The sequence below is a fragment of the Uloborus diversus genome, chromosome 2 (genome assembly GCF_026930045.1).
Source record: "Uloborus diversus isolate 005 chromosome 2, Udiv.v.3.1, whole genome shotgun sequence".
NCBI classification, from domain to species: domain Eukaryota; kingdom Metazoa; phylum Arthropoda; class Arachnida; order Araneae; family Uloboridae; genus Uloborus; species Uloborus diversus.
The window spans coordinates 61,121,965-61,143,891 of record NC_072732.1 but is presented as its reverse complement, the minus strand read 5'-3'; the positions used below and the strand labels follow the sequence as shown (position 1 = coordinate 61,143,891).

Here is a 21,927-nt window from a genome sequence, read left to right as displayed (position 1 = left end):
ATCCAACGTTGTTTAGCACAAATAAACAGATTTCAGAATACACGTGTTTCGAGGTTTCAAGGAACCCCTTTTTCAATTCAAAGGTGTGAGCTTCTAGATGTAAAGACACCCAGTAAAAGCAATGAAAATGGACAGCAGACAGTTTAAATATCAAAACAAGCAATAACAAAAGCAAACCAAGACAAAACAGAACTCAAAGTCAAGATTTATTGCATGATTCCCTCCCAGAGAAAACCGTTAAGCAATTAATTTCAGTAAAAAGACTCATAAAATACATGTTGCTGTCAAAATGAAACCGCTTATTAATAAATTAGCAATAAATTTATGTCCAAAAAAATTTTACTACGAATCAACTGCCACATTTAGCCAAAGGAAGAATAAACATAGTTCAGGAAAACAGAAAGAGGTTGGAAAACAACAAAAAGTTAAACAAGTACAAAATAAAATATGAAATGGAAATGTAAAGACAGAAAAAAAGTTCCAAAGAAAGACATTACCATAACCACCTACAATGCAACGAAGAAAAAATATGAGATCAAAGAAGAGGGGCGAAAAAAGACTACCAATTAATGAATGGATGCCACACTGCAGAAAAATACGGAATGGATTTAAGATTGTTAACTAGATTAGAACCTTCAGAATGTGGAAAGACTCCCAAAAATCAAGATCTGATGAATTTGGGCATTTCTTATGGCTTCATTTGATGTGAACTCTTTATTTACGAACGTACCGGTCGAAGGTTCATTGTTATGCCTTAAGAGTAGACTTTCTGAATTTCATTTTACTTCTAAGGAAATTGACGAGTTAATTTTTCTTACTCGGATTTGTTTAAAACAATGTTCTTTTGTTTTTAATGATAGAAACCCACTTATCCCCATTCTTAGTGATATTTACATGCATTACTTTGAAGTTAAGCTGTTCCAAAAATTACAGTTTCAATTTTATGTTCGCTATGTTGATGACTGTTTTGTTCTTATGAACCATAATGATCTTAATGTTGATGAGGTTTTGATTATTTTAAACTCTATAGATTCTCATATTCAGTTCTCGTATGAACTAGAACAAAATAACTGCCTTCCCTTTCTCGATTTTCTCGTTTCTCGAACTGAGTCTGGTTTTGAAACTACTGTTTATCGCAAATCTTTTGCTGTTTTTTTACCTCCTCATAGACTATCGTCTCATCCACCTAATCAAAAATATTCTGCCTTTAATGCTCTTGTTAATCGTGCTTTAAAGACTTGTTCTTCAGAGGAACTTCTTAATGTTGAACTTAACTATCTTAGAGTGTGGCAATTGATAGAGACTATCCGCCCACTTTGATTGATTCCATTTATAAATAGCTTTCTAAAAGACCCCAAAGTAATGTTTGAAAAAGAACTTACATCACTAAGAATTTGGTCGTTTTACCATTCTTTCCTTCTGTTAGTTTTCAGATCGCTAAGATACTTAAACGTTTCCAATTCCATGTTGTGTTTTCACCAATTAATAAACTTTCGTTCTCGTCTCTTAAGGATTCTATTGATCCTCTTAATGATTGTGGAATTTATAAAATTGATTGCATTTGCGGCCTTGCCTATATTGGACAGACCCGCCAACAATTCAATAAGTCTAGTATTGCTCAACACTGCTGGGATTCAAATCACTCCTTTGATTTCAACTCATTTAAAATTATACAGAAATGCCCAAATTCATCAGATCTTGATTTTTGGGAGTCTTTCCACATTAGAATATCGTTCTAATCTAGTTAACGATCTTAAATCCATTCCGTATTTTTCTGCAATGTGGCATCCATTCATTAATTGGTAGTCTTTTTTCGCCCCTCTTCTTTGATCTCATATTTTTTCTTCGTTGCGTTGTAGGTGGTTATGGTAATGTCTTTCTTTGGAACTTTTTTTCTGTCTTTACGTTTCCATTTCATATTTTATTTTGTACTTGTTTAACTTTTTGTTGTTTTCCAACCTCTTTCTGTTTTCCTGAATTATGTTTATTCTTCCTTTCGCTAAATGTGGCAGTTGATTCGTAGTAAAATTTTTTCGGACATAAATTTATTGCTAATTTATTAATAAGCGGTTTCATTTTGACAGCAACATGTATTTTATGGGTCTTTTTACTGAAATTAATTGCTTAACGGTTTTCTCTGGGAGGGAATCATGCAATAAATCTTGACTTTGAGTTCTGTTTTGTCTTGTTTTGCTTTTGTTATTGCTTATTTTGATATTTAAACTGTCAGCTGTCCATTTTCATTGCTTTTACTGGGTGTCTTTACATCTAGAAGCTCACACCTTTGAATTGAAAAAGGGGTTCCTTGAAACCTCGAAACACGTGTATTCTGAAATCTGTTTATTTGTGCTAAACAACGATGAATATTTCCTGTTATTCCTCGGCACAAAGGTATTTATTTATTGCTTAGTGTATAAGTTGTTTTTTATATCTGATGGAATGATCATATCATTTAAAAATTGGTACCTTTGGGAAGCCCGTAAAAAAAACTTGAGCTGGAAGTTTTCCCCTGTGTTCTAAATGTTGAAATGCTCAAATTATCCAGAAAAGGAATTTTGTTTGTAAAAACTAATGTAAATAAAAGATTTATTTTTTTATTTTTTTCATTTCCTGCATGAGTTACAATGACCGGAGAAACTACTCAGTTTGAAAAATGAATTTATAAATTGAATTGAAATATTTTGACTCTTAAATAAAAGTCATCTGCATTTATTTTCTCAGTTTTAATGGAATCATATGTTCGGTAAATTTTAAAAGTAAAATGTACCTATTAAGTTCTATTTGCAAGGTTTATTCTTCCAAAAAAAAAGAACATCAATTTGCTTATTAAGCTTGAGAAGTTTTTTTTCCGCTTTTAAACTTTGCAGTGTTTTTGCTGATTTCTGTAAGCAACAAAATTTTGTTTTGATTTAAAATATTATTATTTCAGTTGAAAAAAAAATTTAATTGAACTTTTTCCAAACTTTGAAGCTTATTGGTAATTTGAAGATATAAATATTAGTTTTTGGAATTTTTTCCCATGCTTAGGATGCTATTACACACTTTTTTTTGCAATTAATAGTTGCATTTCTAAAATATTCAAATTTTTCCCTCATGCTTAGTGTTTAGTGTATCTATGCAATTTTATGTGTATGTAAATGTTTACATGAAATTTGAATCAGTGCATTGCATTCCTGCCAACCCCTCTTCAGAGAAATTTCTTACCATTATTTTGGTACAGAAATGTTTACATTCCTGAATAAATTACTGACCTTTTTTATCTCTTAGCATAACTGCAATATACACTAAGAACTGTTTCTATTTTTTTAAATACTTATGAACTGGTTCTGCATATTTTGGAAATTATTTTTGAGAAGTTTTTATGTTATTTCAAATATGTATCTTTTATTCATATTTAGAAGCAGATAAAAATAATGAGTGAAGAGCATAAACGAACAATCAGTGATCTTCAAAAGCAATTAGATACTGCTGATATTGAAATATCACGCCTTCAAAGGGAACAACAAAAGCCTTATGGAGCACCTTCTACTCCTTCTGTTCCTGATAATAATGTTCCATTTGACATCTTTTCCCAAGAAAGACAAGAAGGAGAAGTATGTATTGTCTTTGACTTAAATTAATTTTAACGTCTCCGATGAACAAGATAATCATAATAGAATTTAGGATTTTTTTTTTTTTTTTGCAGAGTGCATTGAACTTTTACATGCAGTTAAACCTTGATAGCTCAAACCTCCTTTTCCTCAATACTCTTGATATCTCAAGAGAAAAAAAAGCCCTGCATTTTACCTAAAAAAATTATGTATTTTCTATAGTTATTTTGAAATTTATTTTTCAAACCACTGATATGTCAAAACTTTCACACAAAAGCAACTTTTAACTGCTGTTTTTCCTTGGCAATATTTGTAGTAGAGTCAGTTCTGAAAACATGCTTGCTTGTAGCTGTTTGTGTCTTTTTCCTGGAAAGTATAACAATAGGTGATATGGGTATAGTGATGTAAAATACCCGGGTATTTATTTTTAGGGGTAAATACCCAGGGTATATACCCGGGTAAATACCCAAATTGGGTATATACCCGGGTATTTATTTCAAAAATTTATATTCAACTAAAATACTTTTCTGTATGTATTCCACTATGTATATATATAACCAATCATATACAAAACAATAAATTTTTGCCCAAAAATTGTATGTTGATCACATATTCAAAGAATTATTGTGTGAAACAACTTAGCAATCTAATACGATATTTGCATTAAATGTGTTGGATATGCCTAATCAATGTTGATAGCCAAATTTCAGATATAAAAAGCCATTCTACAAAAAGTAAAAAGCTTAACTGGTTACAAAAAAGCAAACATCAATTTTTTAAGATCCTAGTCTTTTATTACCCAGTAATATGTCCCTGCATGACATCAAAATGTAACAAAATGCCGCTCAATTTTTTATTAATATTTATTTACCTATATCCTACATGTAGAAATTTCCTCCAAACCTAGTTCAAGTGTTGAGGTGTATTCTGCAGATAACTTATCAGTCCTTAGTTCGCTTAATTCATTTTGATATTTTGACTTTCACTTCATATTGTATTTCAAGCAAATGTATCGAGTGTGAGAAAAAATAGAGACGTTGCAGCTGATATGCTTTAATTTAAAGAGCAAAATAATTTAATACTAAAAATAAATGCAGTATAACAAAAATGTTAGCATAAAAATACTTGATCATTCCTTTTTCAGTAAAATGTGTTTGAAGATGTTTTACGGTTTATGTTTTTTTAAAAAGAAAATCATCACTTTTTGATATCACCTATTTTTTTTTTTCTAAAATGAGCAATTACTAGGTAATTTACCCTGCCTTAGGATAAATACCCAAAAAAATACTAACCTTCCCACCCTACATTACTTCTTGCGTGTATTAAAAATAATTTGAACACATTTTCCTCATGAAGTACCGAGGAGCAAATGCAAATGAGCAAGGCAACAGAAAACAATATTTTGCTTTTTTTTTTTTTTTTTTTGCTTATTAATGTGAAAACTGTTTCTATATTTGCCAGGTTATCAATTAAACAGCAGTAAAATAAATAACATCATAGTCTTAATAACTTTTCAGTTTATTCTTCCAAACATCCCTCATGCTTCCTTTTTTTTTTTCTTTCCTTTTGGATATGACTAACCTAGATTATGATTTTGAAATCCTGAAGTTCATCATTGAATTACTTATACTTCTCCAATTATGACATTGAAAAGAAAGATTCTTTGGTTCACGATAAGTTTCTTTCATAATTTCATCAAATCTTTCAATAAAAATTATTATAAACTGTGTTATACATATGTATGTATCGGTTTTACCAATTATTTCATATTTAGATTTAAAAAAAAAATTCCTATTCCCTTTTTTCATTTTTTTGAAAATACCCAGTTTTTGGGTATTTACCCAGGCCTTGGGTAAATACCTGGGTAAATACCCAAAAAATATTTACCTACCCACTGGGTATTTACCTGATCCACATCACTATATGGGTAAGATAATAGGAGAATGGGGCTGCAAAGGGATGCTGTAGAACTTTTTATCTCATTTTCCCCCAAGGTGCCATTCATTCAGCTTTTCTTTGGAACACATGGCCAGTTTGGAGATAAATGGTTGATTTTTTTGTAGCAGACCAATTTTCAAGCGAGAACGGTGAAAATTGTTCCTCATTATTCTGAGTTTTAATTCCTATAAAATGGCTAATGAAAACAGGGGTGCCAACTAAAGGGGAGGGGGTTCATGACACAGATTTCGCCATTGAAATTTTTAAGGGGGGTTATTTTGAGGGGTATTTTTTCATTTGGGAGAGTGCTATTGCTTTTTGTGGGAGTCTCGGCAACATTGAGGGGGGTGCATCCTTTTCCTTAGGGTGTGGGCACCTCTGATGAAAAGCTTAAATTGAATGTGCTTGCAGATAAAATAAGTAAGAAAATCAAAATTACTTTTCATTTCAAAATAACTAGTCAATTGTTATGCAAAGTACATATGAAGTGCCCTTCTCAGTCAAAATTATTACCACGTAATGATAATTCTCTAGTATTATATTTTCATCCATATTTTTAATGTCTTTTAATTCTTAAATTTAATTATTTTATTTCTATTTAACACAAACTGCCGAATGGCAACACGTAATTAAAGAAAGTGAAAAAGACGCACGAGATCGTGTTCCACGAATTTGGTCTTGAGAAAATAAAAATGACGACTTCTTGAAGTATATGTGATGTAAATAAAGTTTTGTCGATTTTTATAAAATAATGGAGTCAAATTCTTATACAAAATTAGGGTGTTGTTATAAACCTTCACAACACCCTCAGTGGTGACCTACGTTTTGGACAAGAAAAAAAGGAAAAGAAAAAGAAGACGGACAATGCTTTATTCTATGGTATGCTCTTCACTTAAAGTCATTCACTTGAAGGAAAATGCTCTGGCCTAAATTTTATTTTCGTGTAAAGATAAATTTTATCTTTGACTAATTTTTCTTTGTTTTAATTTAATTGCATTTGTTTATTTTACTTGTAAATTCTCAGTTAAATTTTAAAATGTCGGTAGAAAGTTTAGATAATGTTGAATTTACCAATAATACTGTACAAAGTGACTCAGTTTTGAGAGTTGCAACCAGATTACCTCCACTATGGAAAAGTAATATAACAGTTTGGTTTATTCAAGTGGAGGCTAGTTTCAATGTTTCACGTATAACAAATGATGAGACGAAGTATAACTACTTGTTATCCGCCATTGACGCAGATACACTTAGCGCTGTTACGGATTTAATTATAGCTCCTCCAGAGGGAAATAAATATCAAGCTTTAAAAGATAGATTCGTTAAAGAGTTTTCCGATTCGTAATCAAGCCAAATACGGAAACTTTTGTGTGAACTTACATTAGGTGATAAAAAAACATCTGTTTTACTTCGACAAATGAAAGAACTTTCACGAAATTCAATTACTGACGAATTTTTAAAAACCATTTGGTTAGAGCGTTTGCCAACAAATATTCAAGCCATTTTATCAGCATCAACTTCAGAGTTGACTGAACTGTCCATTTTAGCTGATAAAATTCATGAAATAAAAATGGAGCCATCAGTTTGCAAAATTTCAGAAACACTAAAACATAGTGAACAAATGACGCAAATATCAAATTTGCAAAATCAAATTGAGCATTTAACCATGCGAGTTTCTGAATTAACTAAAATGGTATCAAAACGTTCATTTTCAAGAGGTCGTAGTAATCATAGATATAGGTCCCAATCTAGGAGTAGACGAGTTCCAACACCCTCAGATAATCAAAATACATCTGAGTTTTGTTTTTATCATGAAAAATTCGGCGATAAAGCATTTAAATGTCGCCAACCATGCAGTTATGATGCAGTTCAAAAAAACTTGCCATAGCTGCTATGTCTAATAACGATATTTACCCTGACATAGCAGCACATAAACAGTGTAGATTACACATAATGGATAAAAGTACGGGATTAAATTTTTTGGTTGATAGTGGCAGTGATATTTCTTGCATTCCTGCCCATTTTTCATTCAAAGCAAAAACTCCCATCACTTACGTGTGTGCTGCGAACGATTCAAAAATAGCTGTGTACGACCACAAGGTGTTAAATATCAACATGGGATTGCGTAGAATATATCAGTGGCCATTTGTTGTAGCAAATGTTTCTTGCCCAATTCTAGGAGCAGATTTTTTACAAAATTTTTCACTACTAGTAGATTTAAAGAAGTCGAGATTAATTGATTCAGTCACTGGTTTGACAACGAAGGGAGAGTTAACTAAAACTCAATATAGTGGAATTAAATTAGTCTCGGATAATATGGTGTACAAAGAATTATTTAAAGATTTTCCCGAGTTATTGAATCCTATCCCAAATTTCAAAAAACCAGTCAGTCACGATACTGTCCATTATATAGAAACAAAAGGACCGCCTTTATTTTCTAAGCCCCGACGTTTACATCCAAAGGTATTAATCGAAGTTAAAAAAGAATTTCAATACCTTATGGATCAAGGAATATGCCGTTCTTCAAAATCTCCTTGGGCTTCTCCTATTCACGTGGTACCAAAAGCGGATGGATCTTACCGTATTTGTGGTGATTATCGAAGGTTAAATTCGGTCACTGTGCCTGACCGTTACCCTGTGCCACACATACACGATGTAACGAACATTTTACACGGCAAGAAAATTTTCTCTAAACTCGATATTGTTAGGGCATATTTTCACATTCCAGTTTTCAAAGATGATATTCAAAAAACTGCAGTTACCACACCATTTGGTAGTTTTGAGTTCTTATATTTAAATTTCGGTTTAAAATGTGCAGCAAATACGTTCCAAAGATTTATTAACGAGGCACTTTCAAATGTAGACTTCGATGTTGCTTATTTAGACAACATACTAATTTTTTCCGAAAATGAAACGGAACACTTAGAACACATGAAAATTGTGTTAGGTAGTTAGGTAGGCTTGCCAAATATGGTTTAAATGTGAATATTTCCAAAAGTGTTTTTGCTCAAACTGAAGTATCATTTTTAGGACATGATATTTCTTTTGAAGGAATTAAACCTTTAAAATCAAAAGTTGAAATCATTCAAAATTATCCTAAGCCAAAAACAATATCAGAGCTTCTACGATTCATTGGATTAATAAATTATTTTAGAAGATTTGTTAAACATGCAGCAAGACTGCTTACCCCTTTAACAGATCAAATAAGAGGATGTAAAAAGAATGATAGCACTCCTATTGAATGGTCTCCAATTTTGAATGACGCATTTGTCAAAGCTAAACAAAGTTTGATTGGCGCTGCATTAGTCTTTCCCTCGCAGGATGGGCAGTTAGCATTACACACTGATGCTAGTGATTTCTCCATTGGTTCAACCTTAAGTCTGCAGACTAAAGAAGGGTTGAAACCAATAGCATTTTTTTCAAAAAAAATGAATACTGCTCAGTTAAAATACTCGGTTTTTGATAGGGAATTATTAGCCATTTATGAATCAGTAAAATATTTTCGACATTTCATCGAGGCGAAAGAATGTATAATATACACTGATCACAAACCAATAAAATTTGCTTTTCAAAAGAAACGAGATACCTACACAAATAGGCAAAGTAGATGATTATCCTTTATCTCTGAGTTTACAACTGACATTGAATATTTGCAAGGTAGCTCAAATGAAGCAGCCGATGCCCTTTCTCGAATAAGTACAATTAAATTTCCTACTTCGCTAGATTACGCTAAGTTAGGTGTTGAACAAAAATCTGACTTAGAACTTAAATCTGCTTTAGAAAATAAGGAATCTAATGTAGTATTAAAATTACTTACTATGCCTGATTCAAAAACTGAAATATTTTGTGATATTTCTACAGGAGAAGCACGACCTTTTCTAATAAAAAGTTTTCGTAAACAAGTTTTTTTAAACCTACATAATTTAACACACCCAGGTATAAAAGGTTCGACTAAGCTTATTAAGCAGAGATTTGTTTGACCTTCAATGGCTACGGATATCAAAGTATGGGTTAAAGAGTGTTTAAACTGCCAAAGATCAAAGGTTTTCAGGCACACTAAAACTGAAGAAGGAAAATTTGATATTAACACATCTAGGTTTGCCCATATACACATTGATCTAATAGGACCACTTCCAGAATCTGAAGGAAAGAATTACTGCTTAACGGTAATTGATAGGGCAACGCGATGGCCAGAAGCATATCCTATTTGTGATATGACAGCACCAACTGTCGCTAAGACGTTGATGTCTGAATGGATTTCAAGATTTGGTTGTCCAGAAAAAATTACATCAGATCAAGGTCGTCAATTTGAGTCTGAGCTATTTCGACAATTAACTCGATTCATTGGTGCCGAAAAGATAAGAACTTCACCATACCATCCTCAATCAAATGGTCTTATTGAGAACTGGCATCGACCATTAAAATGTGCTTTAAAAGCTCGACGAAATGAAAAATGGACCGAAGTTCTTCCCACCATACTCCTAGGATTCCGTGCAGCAATTAAAACGGATCTGAATGTTTCACCAGCCGAACTTGTTTATGGAACTTCACTTCGACTTCCAGGAGATTTTTTCCATGAACATTCGGTTATAAAAAGCCCTGAAACTATGATACAGAAGCTAAGAGATACATTTCACGATTTTGCTCCGTTACCGACAAAATCACATTCTAATATTAAGCCTTTCGTATCACAAGACTTAAAAACTTGCACCCATGTTTTTATCAGAAATGATGGGGTGCGGAAAAGTCTTCAGCCGCCATACAACGGACCTTATGCAGTCATCAAGCGCGGCGCGAAAGTGTTCAAACTAATGATAAAAGGCAAAAATGTCACTGTGTCTGTAGACAGGCTAAAACCAGCATTTCTGTCTGCTGACAAGGACAATGTTAACCAACCAGAAGAAGAAATGCGTAAAAAAGATGAAGAAACTTCATATAGGACAAAATATGGACGAACAGTTCACTTCCCAAAGAATTATGGACATGTCATTCGTGGTTAATGCGTGACTTTCGGCAACGCATTTATTATCATCATTACTGGGAAGGGGGTACTGAAGTGCCCTTCTCAGTCAAAATTATTACCACGTAATGATAATTCTCTAGTATTATATTTTCATCCATATTTTTAATGTCTTTTAATTCTTAAATTTAATTATTTTATTTCTATTTAACACAAACTGCCGAATGGCAACACGTAATTAAAGAAAGTGAAAAAGACGCACGAGATCGTGTTCCACGAATTTGGTCTTGAGAAAATAAAAATGACGACTTCTTGAAGTATATGTGATGTAAATAAAGTTTTGTCGATTTTTATAAAATAATGGAGTCAAATTCTTATACAAAATTAGGGTGTTGTTATAAACCTTCACAACACCCTCACATACATAAATATAAGTACCGTGTGAGTAATTGTGAGAGTTACTAGTGTAATCTTTTCAAAACCTTGATAACTCAAAAACTTGATATCTCGAATTTTTTCTCATTTTGAGAGATTTGTTTTGTTACTTTGTTTAAATAAAAGACTTAAATGGTAAAACTCTATAATTTTTCTGTACTTTCATCCTAAGCGAGCGTAATTTGACACTGTAGTATATTTTTGTGTAGATCTCTCAGTCTTCTCAATTATTGTGATTGTTTAATTAGTAAAGCTCTATTCAATTGCTTTTAACTTTTCTTTCTAGGGCTCAGAAAGCACTGACGAAATAACCACCCCTGTTCGAGTAAGTTATTTAAATTTAATGATTTTTTACAACTTGTGCCTAGCTATTTAAATATTGTGTTACAATTAGATATATTTTATCACTATATATATTTTATCACTCATACACAAGATGAATATCACCATTTATAAGTTTTGAAAGATTGTGTTTCAAAGAAAAATGATTTTATAACATACTAAATTTTGTTTTTTAGCAATTATCACTTGCTACCATTCCAACTTCTGGTTTCTTGCCATTTGATAAATTGCTACAGTCACAACTTGAACCTGGAAGTAAGCATAGATTTTCAGGAGTATATTTTTATAATTTGATAAATTTTAATATATAGGCATACAACTTAATTTTTTCAATTGTAATTTTTAAAATCCATTTTTTGTAATTATTTATTTCATTTTTTCTTCTTAGAAATAAGCTTCAAACTTTTACTATTAAAAAAAGTCTTAGATTTCGAAAATTTTAGATTTAAATAATTTTTGTGGTTTGAAATGCCCAAAATTATCTAAATTAATCCAATCACCAATGGGCAATTAATTTTGAGGGTGTGATTTTTATAAATTGCTAAATCAAAATATTTCCACTAATTGATGTTGATATAATTCTGTCCTGTTTATACTTTTCCTGTTTTATGAGAAAAAAGTAGCATAAAATACATTGCACAATGAACTTTAATTTTATTACAGCTTCCATTATTAAAGTTAGTGTTTTCAGAGAGAATACTGAACATTTAAAAAATATTTAAAGGTGTTTTTATTTTTATTTCTTTAATAAAAGCATCAGAAAGCTAATATTATAAATTTCTAAATACAGTCGAACCTCGTCACCTTTGGGACTGTCAACAAAGTGTTGTCATAGCCGGAGCGACGTCATATCCAGAATAGTTTAAAAATTCATAATTAAACATTAGTTAACAACAAAATTTGATTTAATGAAGAAATTAATAGCATTATCTATGTTTTTAATTAGATTAAACTAATGCAAATTTGAATTATTGGTAATTATAACCAAAACTATTTTTAAAAAAAACTTTCACTCTTTTTTTCCCCCAATTCTAAAATACTTTCCAATAAGTGTCGCTAAACTTTTGAATAACATTTTTAACACTCCCCCCTTTCCACGAAACTATCAGCAAGAAAGAAACTAATTCAAGACTCTTCACTTTTCTTTGCAATTTGATTAGATTTTGACGGCTAAGCCTCACCTTTTGAAGGTGAAAAAACCCTTTCAAATTCTTTTATCCACTTTAGAGTTGTGTGTCCCTTTTCAATCTAATGAGGAACTCTTATCTCTTTTTCTCTCATGGGAGAAGCTTCTAGTGACCACCTACAGCTTCAGTTAGCTATGATCTTTCTCTTCTGCTGTTTCCCTCTTCCAGTATTACAATCCACCTGCTTTAAAGTCCCTTCTATTGTCCCTCATCTTGTCAAAATCTGAAACTTGTACCTTTCAGAACTTATCTACTCGCCACCGCCATTCTTGAGGTGTCATGTCTGGTCAAATCTCTTGTCAGAGTCTGAAGTTCCTACAATAAACATTTCCAGGTGTTTTCATTATTTTGCTGAAAATGTTTCAGTTGCAAAGAAATATTTGATCTAGTCTGCGCATTTCTAAGTGTCGTTGTAACCAGAGTTGCACCAAAAAAACTCATAAAATCTGGAGCCACTTAATGTTAAAATAATGCGGCATAATTTCGGGACTTTGAAAAAGTGATGTGACATCCAGAGTGTGGTGTGAAAAAATTTTCAATTTTTCTGGAGTGGAAATAAACCCCTACAGAGAAAAAAACTTTTCCAAAATTTTTGGGTTTCTTTCTGCCCATGCTCATCTCTACACACATCAAATAAAAATATATTAACCTTTTTACTGAAACATTTCTACTAATTGATATAATAATTCTGCTTTGTGTATATGTTTACAGTGTTATAAGAAGAAAAGTAACAAATTAAACATAGGTGTGTAGGGAAGTTAAATTATCTTACAGCTTATGTTATTCAAATTAGTGTTTTGATACTGAACATGAAAAAATATTGATTGAAGCACTCTTATTTTAAAAGATTAAATACTTTAATTTGTTCAGCTGATAATTAAAAGTTTTAAGATGACTTTTTCTCCCGTTCAGCCCCTGCAAGTCTTGCATCTACACATGATTCTGAAAAATTGCTTACTGATTTAAATGCTGCTAATAAGAAAATAGATCATCTCAGTGAGGTAATGTTTGAATGTCTTTTTTAAAAGTCAGTGTTTATTTTTATTTATTTATTTTTTATTTATTTATTTATTTTTTTCACATCATGATCATGAGGCTTGCAGTAGTTGTTTATTTATTTGTGCATAGCTTGGTTCTTATAGTGTCAAAAAAAAAAAAAGACCTTCAACAGAAAAATGGAGTCCTCCTAAACTTGATTTTGTTAAATTTGGTTCTGAGATACCTGTTTTAAATGTCCAAGAAGTTAACACATTAGTTTGTGCATTATTTATGATAATAAATCACTATAGCCATTTGAAGTGCATCACTTAGATTTTGAATAGTGTCCTAAAGAAGCTTTGTGCTTCACATCTTTTTCTCAGGCAGAAGTTTAAAATAAATAAAGAATAAACAATATCCCATTGAAACAAGGGCGCTCATATGCAAAATTGTAAGGGGGGGCTCAAATATTTTCCTCGTGGTTTAGCTGGATATTTTCTCCATAGAAACCGATTTCAGGACAGATTAGAGTCATTAAAATTTGACATTTTTAATTATTTATTCATTAATGGCTGGAGAAGAAATGTTTTTACGTTTTTGCAGAGAAAAACGTACTAAAAGCAAGAAAGTTCTATTTTCAAAGGAGGGGGGGGGGCTCGAGCCCTCCCTTGCCCCCCTATATGAGCGCCCATGCATCAAAATAAAACTTTTCAGACACCTGGGAACTTGAACTGTTTTCAAGATTTTGCAGTTGTTCATGATTAGCAATAAATCCCTTTAAAAAAAGCAAACTAATCCCGACATGAAACTGTGTACAGATTCAAAAATTGTTTATTGGCAAAAGACAAGCAAATACAAATTATTATAAAGAATCTCTACACAGCTGATGGGTACACCAGTTTCCTTGTGAGTCACATGCTGTGAAAGAGTGAGAATGCAACTGCCAAATTCTGGTGTGCAAAAATGACAGAAGTTTGACAGGTGTCAATTTTTCTGTATAAATTCTTCCTCTCCATTTAACTTTGTAATAATTCTCTTGTTAATAAATATTTTGTTTTATTCATGATGACTGCGTTTTCTCTTTAATCGTATATTATCTTATGTATACATAAAAGCAGGACCTTGTTTAAAGCTTTCTCCTATTTTAAGCTCTCCAAATATCAAACTGTTTTCAAAACCAGGAAAAATTACTTCTTCAGTGACATAGAGATTTGAAATAGGAATACTCTGCCAGATACTTTCAGTTTGATGTAGTTGTAAGAGGACTCTCGATCTGCATTCAGATTTAATAAATTGACTTGAACCAGCCTACATGAACCCAAATTCTGGCTGTTACTTTTGTATTTATTCTCTTTGAAATTATTTTTGTAAATTTTAAAAGCATCCCAATTTTTCTTTTGTCTATATTTTAGTTTGATTTTATTGTATTTTTTTTTTTAGCTCTTGAATGATAGCGAAAGTGCCAACCTTCGATTTGGTGAACAAATAAGAGTTCTTAAGGAAGAAGTAAGGAGATTGGAGAGAAACAAAGAAAGAGAACAACATGCAGAGAATTTAGAGTATTTGAAGAATGTTTTCATTAAGGTAAAGTTTTTTAGATATTTACATAAACCATTGAACTATAATACTAAAAGGAAATAGAACTCCTCATTCTTCAGCTGTTAGGCTAATGGTCCAATTTTTGAGCGAGTTTGGAAAGCACTTTGCATAATAAAACAGCTTTTTTAATAGGAAAAGACTGCTTCTTTTGCCATCCCTAGTGCAACAGATTAAGGACTCAAAAAATGTATAGCAAACAAAAGTTGAGTGTAAATGTGAAAAGAGCTCTTATTTTGCCATATTCACTTGTGTAAAAAAGAGACCCCTAAGTTCTCTCTCCTCTTAGTATTACAGCTCCGATTGCATGAACATACATTGCAAATCTCCTCATAAATTAATCATTAGAACAAAAATTATTTCGCCAGTTCAAACAGGGAAAAAATTTTTAACTTCAGTAATTCAAGACTAAAATTATGACAAGATCTGTATTTTTGATCCATGTTATTTGGTTGAATCAGTAAAAGAAAGTAAATATACATTATTAATTATGTGTACATTCAATAAAATTGTTTTAATGTTTAAAATGTATTTTTTAATTTGCCTTGCTTACTGGAAAACAAACGTCCAATAATAATAACGCTTAATGTTTGCTTTACCTAAATATGTAAATTTAAAATTTTTCAAACATCAAAAATGAATATGTATACTGTGCAAACACCTTTGTATGTAAAATTTTCTTATGATCATTTTCTTGAAAATTAATAAGATTTTAAAGGGTTAATGCAATTTTGAAGCCTGCCCTTTTTGTTATTATTATTATCATTAATTTATTTTAATTTATTTATTACTATTTTCTGTTGTTGAATTTTTTTTTAAATTTATTTATCAATATTTTTTATTATTATTATTTTAGTTTTCCACTTTACAACCTTGCAGTGAAAAGGCAATGCTAATACCTGTTTTGACTACAATGTTAAAACTTAGTCCAAATGAGCAACAACAGTTGAAAGAAATTGCTGGAGGTAAAGTATTTTAAAATAATAATGTTTCTAACATGTGTCTTAAAAGACTTCTATGTATTATTCAATGTGTCAATGTTATGAAAAGTGATAATTTGTTAACATTGTATATGAAGAAAAAGAAAAAAGCAATCATTGGTTTCTTAAAATTTGCTTGTCAAATTTTAATTTTTGACTAGCTGCATGCCGGGCGTTGCACGGGCTACCTAAAAAATGAAAGAGATGTTTTTGTAGTACTCTGACATCAGTTTCAAACGAGGAAAGATTGATTACGTGAAACTAAAGCATCAAGACTTAACAAATACCATTAAGCATTAATTTAATACCAAGTCATCAAATTCCACTTAAGCTTTTGTTAAAAATCATTAAAAAGCAAATTTTTTTTTGTTCAACTCTGTTTCCTTTAAAGAAATCCAAAACAATCACAATTTAACGTGTTCTTTTTTCTAAACAGGATGGAAAAAGAGAGTTATTATAATTTGAAAACTCACCCATGTGAAGGGGAAAAGTTCAAAAAAAAAAAAACATAATTAGTCGCACAGTTTAAAATTAACCAAAGTATGAGGCTGGTAATGATAAACTTACACTACAATAAATAAACATAACTAAAGAAATAACTTTCATATGCTGAAAAGAGTTATTTATTAACACAAAAGTAAAAAGGCAACAGAAAAAAATAAAAATCATTGCTTAGAATAAACCAAACAAAGCTAATTTACAAAAAATTTCTAAACGAAAAAATTGCTTTAAAGGGTAGTTTTAGGATTTATATATCAGAATAAAATGTAAATTAAACTAATTTAAAATAAAATTCTAGATGCGAACATTTTTTAAAGATTTGGACTGCAGCCAAAAACTTCCCTTTTGAAACAATTATTAGAACTTAATTGCTCACCCATATGCAAAATGGCAACAGGAAAGAAATAAAAATTCCTGAATAACGTAATGTTAATTTACATTTTAATTAATATCTCTGCTAATTAAAATCTTACAGTTACAAAATTGGTTTTATTGTTTTCTTTGGAAATTTTCGAATTGATCGGTATCTCCTTCGACTCTGGATTCGCAGTGATTCTCGAGAAGATAAATCTTCAGATGGACAGACAGACGGGCACAAACAGATTTTAATAGTATGGATGCAACATTTTAGAAACATGTTAGTATAAAAAGTTAGATAAAACTTTACTTTTTGATGATTTCTTTTTTCAGTACTTAATTTAGCAAAGAAGAAAATTTTTTATTAGTTTTGATCACAAGTCTTAAGACTTCTTAGGTGAGAGCAGACTGCGAATTCTCTAGGCCTTGCCTCCGCATCCATGAAAAGAAGAAACCTTAGAAAGCATATTTTCTTGCAAAATAGTCTAGACCAGAACTATCAAATAAAGTGCATAATGAGGGCTGTGTAACTCTGTCATTGAAAGCAAAGAGCATGCCAAGGACAAAGCAATACACAACCAAGTATGAAAATGAAACGAAAACAACAAAGCAAGCTGAAACACCTAAAAATGACAGACCATCAAAAAAAAGAAACCCCACATCACCTAAACAACTCCAGTCAGAAGAATAATGCCCTGCATGATAAAGTTGTCTTTAAATTTAGCTTTGTTTTTGGAATCCAAAAGTTTTTCTCTGTTAAACCTGGTTTTAACCCTAGAGAAGTCACGCTTCAGTCGATTCCCCGCCCGTTGTCAGATATTTCGCTCTATCCCACCACCCCTTATTCTAATAATGGGGCCCATCTGTGTAGCTGAAGGTCAGACTCTCCCCACCCCACACACTTAGTTCTGAGAATTTTCTTCGGTATTTCAATGTTGCATAGCTTTTGGAAATTAATGTTGGTTATTTAGACCAATAGCGCGCCATCCTAGTCAGGTGTCAGTTCTCCCCGGCACTTCCTTTCTTCTGCTTTCGTCTCACGGATCACTACGGCGGGGAAAAGACCAAAGCACGAGCACTAGCGTAACAAAAGGAAACGCGACTTCTCTAGGGCTAATACATTGCAGAATATGATTAACAGCTTCTGTGGTGCTGCATGAAATACTGTTAATAGAATTGGCTGACTTAAGTCTGAATAATTCATCTTTAGTCATACAATTGAGGCAGTGAGAAGCAAAGGGATGTAAGTGGACTTTAAAGTTTTAAGTAAAACATGCTTTAAGTTCAGAGCCTAAGTAGGCTTTCAAAGAAATTTTGTTCTAAATCTTGCTGTATAGCAGCATCTATCAGAGCTACTAGTATATATCTTACTCCACAACAGAGAAGAGGCTTTCTTAACTTTTGCTCTAATAATCTCAAAATTTTTAGTTGTGACACTAACGTCCCTTAACTTCTCACTGCCTCAATCACAGGTGATCCTGTTGAGAAAGATTTCAAACTTTCTATCTTTAACTGAGCAATTTCCTTTACTGGTGAGAAAATTTCTTAACTAAAATTTGCTGAAATATTTGGAGTTTTTCCAATGTTCCGTGTTAAATTTTGTCTCATAATTGCACTAAGAATAGTATTATTCTTTCACTCTGCTGAGCCAAAATGGCAATTACAATTTGATCACAAATATGCCACATTGATCACATATAAGCTAGAAATTCTAGTAAAAAATATAAATATTACAGCCAATGAAATGAGGTGAAAAAAACTTTGATTCTGTTCACTTATACTTGCTATGATTTAACAAGAGGTAACTTTGTTAAAAAAATGAGTGTATCCTTAAGAGTAGAAATATCAACAAGTAAATTTTTAATAAAGTTATATTTTTTAAATGTTTCTTGTTTAATGCATAGATGTTGATCCAGCTGAGTCGGCCAGTTCTGGATGGGGGAGCTATCTTCATCGGTGGTCAGGTCTTGCATAAAGAATTTGCAGAAGCAGCAACCTTGTATTTAAAGCAGGCTCATGAAAATAGTGTTGGAACTTCAGTTTATCTCAAAGTTTATATTTAAAATATTCTATCTTTATGTCTTTAAAATATATTGATTTTTATATTTTGCAGTATCTGTTAGTCATAGAAATGAATTTAATGTTTCACTCATTAACATATCTGTCACAACTTTTCTCATGCTCATATTTGTAAACCTAAATACAGAAAAATCGACTATTAACATGCTCTGAGCCCAGCTAGGCTGGTCCTAGTTAGTTTTATGCAAGATTAAATACAGTTACCTTTATTTCAAAACTAAATTATTGGACAAAATTTGAGATTTTTACTGTAGTTTTCAAGTAATTGCAGTTTTACAAAATCTGTTGGGGATTTAATGGCGTATGACACAGTGAGAAACAAAGGGGTGTAAACGTACTTCTTAAAGTTTGGAGTAAAAAAATTTAAAGTTTAAACTGTGGATAGGCTTTTACTAAAAACTTTCTAAATCATGCTGCACAGCATCACTTTCCAGGGCTACAATCAACAATCTTTTTCCCCAAAACAGATGAGAGTTTCTCTTATTGTTTATATTTAGCTACGCCCAAATATTTAGTTTTGGCACTTACATCCCTTTTGCTTCTAGGCGCTAGTTTTCCATGTTTTAAACATTGTTTTATTTTTTCAATTACTTCAGATAAATATTGATATTGGTATGCTTGCTAAATACTATTTAATGGTAGTATAAATATTTAGTTAGAATCTTCCTATTAATGCTAAATTTTATTTTTCTGTTTTCTAATCATGTTAATGAAAATAAATGCTTCTGTGTGATTTTCTTTGCTTAATTTTTCTAACACTTCAATCTTACTTCATTGCACTAATTTCTCACTATTTATGTTACTTTCTCATACTTTATGTGAGAAATGTTTTTATTTTAATCTAGTCATTTTCACCCATATATATATATATATATATATATATATATATATATATATATATATATTTAACATATATATATATATATATGTTAAAAACGTATTAAATAGGAAAAAATTAGAGTACCATAAACCAGAAGCCCCTAAGATGTGCAAAGCAGCCAAACAAATAAGCCAGGTAAATATAAACATCAATAGAACAAGAAACAGACAAGGTTACAACACAGATAAATGACAGAGATGAAGCCAGTACTTTTCAGCAGTGGAAACTTCATCCTATGGTCGAAAGACCAAAAATTTTAATACTAAAACTAAGAATAGGATGTCCAATTCCGAAAAAGTCAACATTCAGGAATACATTGGGCAAAAGCACCACATGGGAAAAATGAATGCAGATTTTTGGAGTTAGGATCTAAAACTAAGCGCTGGGGTTTTGTCTCAGACATTAGAAGCCAAGACTATCAATAGTGTCCCTCCACCCTACCGCCAGCAAAAATGAAAAGTCTTACCTATGTCCTCCATCCCTCAGTTGGTTGATAAAATGAGTAATAAATGTGCTTATAGGAACTAAACACTGGGGGTTCCGCATTCAACTGACCACCTAACGTCATTTGAATGTCGGTTAACGTCAGTTGAATAACATCAACTGCTCTTCTTAGGCTAACAAGAGCTTCTGCCTTGCACCCCAGAGCTCTCGGTCAAGAAAACTGAGATGGGCACAGTAGGCCTTGGCCCCACCGAGCTGTTGTGCCATTTAGTTTAGTTTATATGGAAGATTAAAATAAGAACATGAACCTATTCCTTACTGACAAACTTTGCACTTGCTTAACAAGATTACTTCCTGACCTTTCATATGTGAAAGCCAACCGAGTGTAGTGGTTAGGGCAGCTGTTTTTCACCGAGACAACCTGAGCTCCATCCCTGGCGTGGACATAAAAATGAGCCCTCCTCCTTCTCTGCCATTCAATATGGCAGTCCTAAGGCTTTGGGCTAAAATGCAGGGAGATGGTGGAGGTAAGGTAAAGAGGCCAACTGATGAGTTTTGTCTATTTTTGACATTACAACCATCTGTGTGTAATGTTGTAACCATTTGATATCATGTAAGAGATTTTCTTCATATTTCAGCCTGATAATTGACTGTAATGCGTAAACTCAATGTGCATTGACTTGGGAGAAAAGCTTAGGTGAAGCACCTAAACAAGAGAACCTTCTCTTGTTTAGGTGCAAGTCATATCTCAACTTGTTTGCACCTTCTGTTTGTGTACTACCATGCATTCTGACATAAATCTCATAAGGGCTGCACTTGATCTTTCATTCACTCTTCACGACTTGGAAATGTTTCAATGTTATGTGATGCAGTTCTTATTCTTTTGAATCGTGTGTTTTTTTCCTTCTACACAAAAGTCTAAAATGCTATTACATTTTATGAAATTTATAATCTAAATATAGTTTTTTGTAGTTGATATTGCTGTACCCTTCTGACAGTTAAACTATTTGCATTGCATCCTTAACATAAATTTGCACTTAAGCTTATCAATAAACAGGTGTAGAATGAGGACACCTATGTTTCCTGAGGAATATTGCTCTCATCAACAAGTGAGGCATTTAAGGCTAATATATTGTTCTGTAAAATCTAACTTATTTTGGTACTTCTGATTGCAACCAGGGCTTATTTTCAAGAAACAAGGGGCAAGATTCCTATATTCTTCTGAACTTCTATTTGTATGTAAATAGTCGAAATTTTGTTCAAAGTCCTTTTAGAAACAAAAGAGGTATAGGAGTTGAACCACCCTTATAAATTAATCTCTGGTTTCATTACCCAATTAATCAAATATTAAGACTTTAAAGACCAAACCACTGGAGCATAATTGACGGAGATACTATTCTTTTGAAAACATATTAGTCATTATTTGGCATTATTTTTCTCATGAAATTACTTTAAATACATTTGTTAGCTATGATACAAATTTATGTTAGCAATTACAGATGTTATTATGTTCCAAACATTCCATGAATTATTTATTGTTCCGGTATTTTATACTTGTCTAATGTAATGTGTCACGTTTTCATTATGTGTTATTTATTGCTCAGAATATTCAAGATATTTTAAATGGTTTATTTTTAGAAATGAATAAATGAGTCTCCCTCCC

At 31.8% G+C, this 21,927-nt stretch overlaps 1 protein-coding gene across 1 annotated transcript in view; it reads left to right on the top strand.

Moving 5' to 3' along the window:
* LOC129235184 (GRIP and coiled-coil domain-containing protein 2-like) overlaps positions 1-19,600 on the top strand; it is a 97,397-nt gene extending 77,797 nt beyond the window's left edge. The window contains exons 16-22 of the mRNA XM_054868879.1: positions 3,399-3,593; positions 11,207-11,245; positions 11,439-11,517; positions 13,362-13,450; positions 14,868-15,011; positions 15,880-15,988; positions 18,766-19,600. Of these exons, the coding sequence (XP_054724854.1) occupies positions 3,399-3,593; positions 11,207-11,245; positions 11,439-11,517; positions 13,362-13,450; positions 14,868-15,011; positions 15,880-15,988; positions 18,766-18,836 (726 nt within the window). The 3' untranslated portion in view covers positions 18,837-19,600. The remainder of the gene's footprint in view (positions 1-3,398; positions 3,594-11,206; positions 11,246-11,438; positions 11,518-13,361; positions 13,451-14,867; positions 15,012-15,879; positions 15,989-18,765) is intronic.
* Positions 19,601-21,927: the final 2,327 nt, after the last annotated feature.